Raw genomic sequence first — 7,261 nt, 5'->3', positions numbered from 1 at the left:
GAGAAGAGATGGAACGAAGAGACAAGATGGAGAGAGGAGAGAGGGCGGGAGAGAGAGATGGAGAGAGGAGAGATGATGGAAAGAAGAGAAAGAGAGAGAAGAATGAGAATGGAGAGAGAAAAAAGAGATATGGAGGACGAGGGAGTTGAAATAAACATTCCAAATCATATTCATGGTAACTAATTATAAATCGTGTGAATCGAATGCAAGAAACCAGGATTACTAGAACAGGATCACTAGAACAGGATCACCTAGAACAGGATCATTAGAACAGGATTACTAGAACAGGACACTAGACAGGATCACTAGAAGTGTTAAATCCCTTTAGTCTGAGTGCACTAAGCAAAGCAGGCTACTACTCACACCAGACCATGTGAATGTACTGGTAGATGTCTGTGTCCCCAGGTACACCCTGATGGCTCGCAGGTGAAGCCGTACTTCTTGCCACGCCTTGTGGATGATGATGCGGTTGATGTTGGCCACGGCTGGGGACAGGTCTCTACTGGCGCAGGAGGAGTCTCTGGACAGATTGGAACGGAGAAGGAGTGAAGGTGTGACATGGGGCTGGCCAAGGGGAGCCCGCGTGGTGGTCTAGAACATGGGAGGAGCGAGGAGGGAGATTGTTTAATAGGAGATCAGTCCAGTTACTAAATGCACATACATGTAATTTATTTTCAACTTACACGTTTCTAAAAACGGACCGATGGTATGGTAGCTAAGAAGTACAGAAAGAAAGAAGAAACATACACACAGGTCCACAGACAGACACATACAAACAGGCCACAGTACATACATACACACAGTCCACAGACAGACACCATACACACACCACAGACAGATACAGTACACAACAGGCCACAGACAGACAACATCACACACAGTCCCACAGCGACAGATACATACACACAGTCCACAGACAGATCACATACGACCACAGGTCCACAGACAGACACAACACACAGCCACAAGACAGATACATACACACAGTCCACAGACAGAACATAACACACAGTCCACAACAGATACATACACACAGTCCACAGACAGACATACACAGACAGTCCACAGACAGGCACATACCACACAGTCCACAGCACAGACACATACACACAGTCCACAGACAGACACATACACACCGAGTCCACAGACACGATACATACACACATCCGACAGAACAGATACATACACACAGTCCACAGACAAGACACATACACACAGTCCACAGACAGACAACATACACACAGTCCACAGACAGACACATACACACAGTCACCACAGACGAGACACATACACACAGTCCACAGACAGACACATACACACCCACGCAGTCCACAGACAGACCACACAGTCCACAGACAGATACATACACACAGTCCACAACAGAACACAGTACACACAGTCCACAGACAGACACATACACACAGTCCCACAGAACAGACACACCCTAGTCCACAGACAATACATACAACACAGTCACAGACAGATACATTAGCACACATCCACAGACAGACACATACAACAGTCCACAGACAGACACAACACACAGTCCACAAACAATACATACACACAGTCCATAGACAATACATACACACATCCACAGACAGATACATACACACACAGTCCACAGACAGACACATACACACAGTCACACAAACCAATACAAAAATACGCCACAGACAGATACATACACACAGTCCACAGACAGATACATACACACAGTCCACAGACAGACACATACACCACATCCACAGACAGACACAACAAACAGGCCACAGACAGACACATACAACATCCACAGACAGAACATACACACAGTCCACAGACACGATACATACACACAGTCCACAGACAGATACATACACACAGTCCACAGACAGATAATACACACAGTCACAGACGATACATACACAAGTCCACAGACAGACACATACAAAAGTCCACAGACAGACACATACACACAGTCCACAGACAGACACATACACACAGTCACAGACAGATACATACACACAAGTCCACAGACAGACACATACACACAGTCCACAGACAGATACATACACACAGTCCACAGAAGATTACATACACACAGTCCACAGACAGACACATACAAACAGGCCACAGACAACACATACACACAGTCCACAAACAGATACATACACACAGTCCACAAACAGATACATACACACAGTCCATAGACAGTACATACACAAACCAGTCCACAGACAGGCACATACACACAGTCCACAGACAGACACATACACACAGTCCACAGACAGATACATACACACAGTCCACATACAGACACATACATACAGTCCAAAGACAGAATACAGACACATACATACAGTCCACAAGACAACAGACACATACACACAGTCCACAGACAGACAGACACATACACACCAGTCCACAAACAGACAGACACATACACACACAGTCCACAGACAGACACATACACACAGTCCACAGATAGACAGAAAGAGACACATACATACAGTCCACAGACAGACAGACACATACACCACAGTCCACAATATTTACAGACAGATTATTGCACTGTATCACATTCCAAGTGGGGGCAGAAGTTTACATACACTAAGTTGACTGTGTCTTTAAACAGCTTGGAAAAATTCCAGAAAATTGATATCATGGCTTTAGAAGCTTCTGATAGGCGAATTGACATCATTTGAGTCAATTGGAGTGTACCTGTGGATGTATTGCAAGGCCTACCTTCAAACTCAGTGCCTCTTTGCTTGACATCATCGGAAAATCAAATGAAATCAGCCAAGACCTAGACAAAAAAACAATTGTAGACCTCCACAAGTCTTGTTCATCCTTGGGAGCAATTTCCAAATGCCTGAAGGTACCATGTTCATGCTGTACAAACAATAGTACGTGTAAGTATGAAGTAAAACACCATGGGACCACGCAGCCGTCATAACGCTCAGGAAGGAGACGTGTTCTGTCTCCTAGAGATGAACGTACTTTGGTGCGAAAAGTGTAAATCAATCCCAGAACAACAGCAAAGGACCTTGTGAATATGCTGGAGGAATCAGGTACAAAAGTATCTATATCCACAGTAAAACGAGTCCTATATCGACATAACCTGAAAGGCCGCTCAGCAAGGAAGAAGCCACTGATCCAAAACCCCAAAAAAATAGCCAGACTACGGTTTGCAACTGCACACGGGACAAAGATCGTACTTTTTGGAAAATGTCCTCTGGTCTGATGAAACAAAAAGAACTGTTTGGCCATAATGACCATCGTTATGTTTGGAGGAAAAAGGGGGAGGCTTGCAAGACAAAGAACACCATCCCAACCATGAAGCATGGGGGTGGCAGCATCATGTTGTGGGGCTGCTTTGCTGCAGAGGACTGGTGCACTTCACAATTATATATTGAAGCAAGATCCAAGACATCAGTCAGGAAGTTAAAGCTTGGTGGCAAATGGGTCTTCCAAAGGACAATGACCCAAGCATACTTCCAAAGCTGTGGCAAAATGGCTTAAGGAAAACAAAGTCAAGGTATAGAGTGCCATCACAAATTTGTGGGCAGAACTGAAAAAGCGGCATGCGATACAAAGAGGCCTAGAAACCTGACTCAGTTACACCAGCTCGTCAGGAGGACCGGTCCACACCTGACTCTACACACTCTGGTAAGTCCTACAAACACACATCCATCAAACACACTACTCACCTAATGGACTGTAGGACGTGGCCTAATGTTGGAAAAAGGTCAGACAAGGTGGTGATTATGTGTGCATAACATTTCGTGAATCCCTGAATGTCTAACTGTGTGTTTCTGTATGTGTCGTGTTTTCTCAGTAGGGGGTAACTCGTCTCAGAGCAGCTCTCCCAGCTCCAGTGTTCCTAACTCCCCAGCCAGCTCCGGTCACATCAGGCCCAGCTCCCTCCACGGCCTGGCCCCCAAGCTCCAGCGCCAATATCGCTCCCCTCGCCGCAAGTCAGCCGGCAACATCCCTCTATCCCCCCTGGCCCGCACCCCTTCCCCAACCCCACAGAGCACCTCCCCCCAGCGCTCTCCCTCCCCCCTGTCCAGCCACGGACTAGGCTCCACCTCTATGGGCCAGACCTTTCCCGTCAAGCTCCACTCTTCCCCCCCTCTGGTCAGACAGATCTCCAGGCCCAAGAGCGCTGAACACCCCCGCTCCCCACTGCTCAAGCGAGTCCAGTCTGCTGAGAAGCTAGCCTCCTCCCTCTCCTCCTCGTCGTCCTCCCCCTCTCCATCAGGCGCCGGAGGCGACAAGAAGCTGCCTGTAACAGTGACAGGGCGTAAACACAGCCTGGACATCTCCCACCAGGAGTTTAAGAAGGAGATGCTTCAGAGAGACCCCAGTCTGCAGAGCCTCCAGGAATCAGCTGGGGAGAGAGAGAGCCTGCTGCTGGGTGTGGGGCCTGGGATAGGGGGCCGTGGGGGTCCCGTGGAGAAGGGCAGCCTGCAAAAACCCTCCTCCAGCAGGAAGCTAGGACGTCAGGAGGGGGACGGAGGGTCGACTGCCGGGTCCCTGGGGCTGGCCCCCGGGAAGAGCAAACTGAAGGACAAGCTGTCAGCCATCAGACAGGACCGGGCTGAGAGGAGGGAGTCACTACAGAAGCAGGATGCTATCCACGAGGTGGACTCATCAGAGGACGAGACAGACGAGGGGTCGGAGGACAGTCAGGACGGGAGGGGCAGGAACACCTGCACCTTTACCCCCCCACTGCTCCGCCCCACCTCCGTCATGCCCACCGCCCCCCGTACGGGACCCGGGGGCACCCTCCCCTCCCTCTGTCTGTCCCCCTCCTCCACCCTGCTGCCAAGCAGAGCTACCATACCCTCCACACTCCACGAACACAAGCCCACTCAGAGTGGTCCTTCGCTGGGAGGGAAAGACGGCGGCTCAGCCTCCTCGGATGACTGTAGGCGGAGAGATGGGAAGACTCCAGACCCCAGCAGCAAGTTCACCCAGAGCCCCCTGTCCAGCACCTTCGCCACCCTCGGCAGTGCTTTCATCTCCGTCAGCAAGGACACCTTCCTGAAGCCTGCTGCTTCATCTCCACATCAGGACTGGAGGAGCCCCAAGTTGCTTGAGCCCAGGGGGAAGAGCAGTAGTTTATGGAGCGAGGAGAGAGACTCTGGCCTGGAGGCCCCCAGATCCAGCCCCACTGGATCCATAGATGGCAGATACATAGCCCACACACCCATCTCCTCCCCAGGCATCACCAAGGAGAAGAAGGAGGCTGACAACCGGAGACATGCTGCCGCTGCTGCCGCTGCTGCAGCCTACGCCACCCCGGCCTACGCCACCCCGGCCTACGCCACCCCGGCCTACGCCACCCCCAGCCCCCCAGCCTCTCCAGCCCCAGTGTCAAGGTCAGATAGTGGGGTGGACAAGGTGGTGTCACATCTAGCCAATGTAGCTCATAGCGTCCTGGGGCCCGTCAAACTAACCATCCCCGGGGCCAAGGAGGCCTTTGAGAGAGCCAAAGACCAGAATCAGAGACCCTCTGACCCACCTCACCCCAAGGCCATACCTGACTCCCCCCTCACCATCACCACCACTCCCCTCTCCCCCTCCACCTTCAGACACCCTGCCCCTCAGCCCCCGCCCCGCCTGTCCTCCCAGTCTCCTCCCAGGCAGCCCTCCTCCAAAACTGAGCCAGCCCCCCCTCCCCCTCCACAGAGGAGGCCTTCCCCTCCTAAAGACTGTACCCTGGCCCAGGGCACCCAGGACCCCATGGAGAGGCCGGTGGTGGTGTTACGAGGCAGCGGGGAGACTGCACCAAGGAAGGCGCCCACCACCACACCCAACCAGACACCTACTGCAGCCTCAGAGCAACGCAATAGGCCAGAACTCCTGGCCTCACAGAGACCGAGCCCAGCCTCCGCAGCCTCCACCCCGCAGGATAAMACCAGCAGCAAGAAGACGTAGCAGATAAGACACCCATGACAATAGAGACTGCTTGATGGAGATTTGAATCTTTATCCACAGACAACTGCATGTTTGGAAGAAAACAACATTCTAAACTGTTTGCAACTCACTAATCATTATCTGAGAGTATAGCCATCTGATAGATGGAGGGAGAGAGGGAGAGAGAGAGAGATGGAGAGAGAGGGAGAGAGAGAGATGGAGGGGGAGAGAGAGAGATGGAGGGAGGGAGGGAGAGAGAGGGAGGAAGGGAGAGAGGTGATAGTTTGGGCACTGACTATGTATTCCTGTATTCCAGAGACATCCAGATTGGCTGTAGATCTCTTGTTGTTCTTATACTCAGTTTTTTGACGTTGATTCGTGTTCCTGTGAAGTCGGTCTGCGTTTGTTTCTCTCTCTGCAAAGAAACATGGGGGCTAGAAATAAACAGTGTGAGTTCACTGATCCACACGCACTGAGGAAAGGATTAACAAACACACACAAACACTCTAATGCTCTTTTCTTAGTATACTGCCTCGTTAGCTTTCACCTTGGAAGTTCCAGTCGTCTGACATGTGACTTTTATCAAGCCAATAGATCAGGTTGTGCCTTGTAAACAATACAGCCACCACTGCACCCCTCCTGCATGTCTCCAGCCGTCCGTGACTGAACAGGGTGTAACTCAGCAATAAAAGTAGCGTATGCTTAGCAATCAGTATAAATACATTACAGTCTGTTAATGAAACAATGTGCATCACCCACCTTTAACTCACTCAGCAGCCTCAGGCAAATGGCATTGTGTGTTATTATTCCCTCATGGTCTAACGCTGCACTCTGTATCTTTAACTGTTTAATAGTGCAGACTAGCTAGAGAAAACCCTCTGGTCTCTATATAACACTCTATTCATGTTGTGGCTGTCAGAATGGCTATTCAAGCAGTGTTTGTATTTGAATCACAGAGCGTTCCATGAAAATCTCTTTCCCTATCCGCTCCACCGGCTATTTGTGTGCTTGTCAGTGTAGCTAGCGTATAGAAGCTAACCCTTCCATGGCTCTACCTGGACCGGTCAGTGTAGCTAGCGTATAGAAGCTAACCCTTCCATGGCTCAGCTTCTATACGTAGCTACACTGACCGGTCCCGAGAGCCATTTACTGGAAGGTTAGTTCTAAACGCTAGCTACACGGACCGCGTCCAGGTAGAGTCATGAAGCGGTTAGACTTCTATACGCTAGCCTACACTGGACCGCGTCCAGGTAGCGAAAGAGCTCTAGAGCCATCTGGAAAAGTGGGCGGTCTGAATTCTATATTTAGCTTAGAGCTTAGGTCCTTCCCTATACCTAGCTACACTGACCGGTCC

The 7,261-nt window shown here is 50.5% G+C and overlaps 1 protein-coding gene across 1 annotated transcript in view; it reads left to right on the top strand.

The window, feature by feature from the left end:
• LOC111975495 (microtubule-associated serine/threonine-protein kinase 2-like) overlaps positions 1-7,006 on the top strand; it is a 36,358-nt gene extending 29,352 nt beyond the window's left edge. Inside the window, exons 16-17 of the mRNA XM_070447445.1 lie at positions 3,601-3,651; positions 3,821-7,006. Of these exons, the coding sequence (XP_070303546.1) occupies positions 3,601-3,651; positions 3,821-5,928 (2,159 nt within the window). The 3' untranslated portion in view covers positions 5,929-7,006. The remainder of the gene's footprint in view (positions 1-3,600; positions 3,652-3,820) is intronic.
• The last annotated feature ends 255 nt before the right edge of the window (positions 7,007-7,261 follow it).

The sequence above is a fragment of the Salvelinus sp. IW2-2015 genome, linkage group LG16 (assembly GCF_002910315.2).
Source record: "Salvelinus sp. IW2-2015 linkage group LG16, ASM291031v2, whole genome shotgun sequence".
Classification (NCBI taxonomy): Eukaryota; Metazoa; Chordata; class Actinopteri; order Salmoniformes; family Salmonidae; genus Salvelinus; species Salvelinus sp. IW2-2015.
Note: the sequence above shows the minus strand (reverse complement) of the source record. Positions and strands in the feature narration are given on the sequence as shown.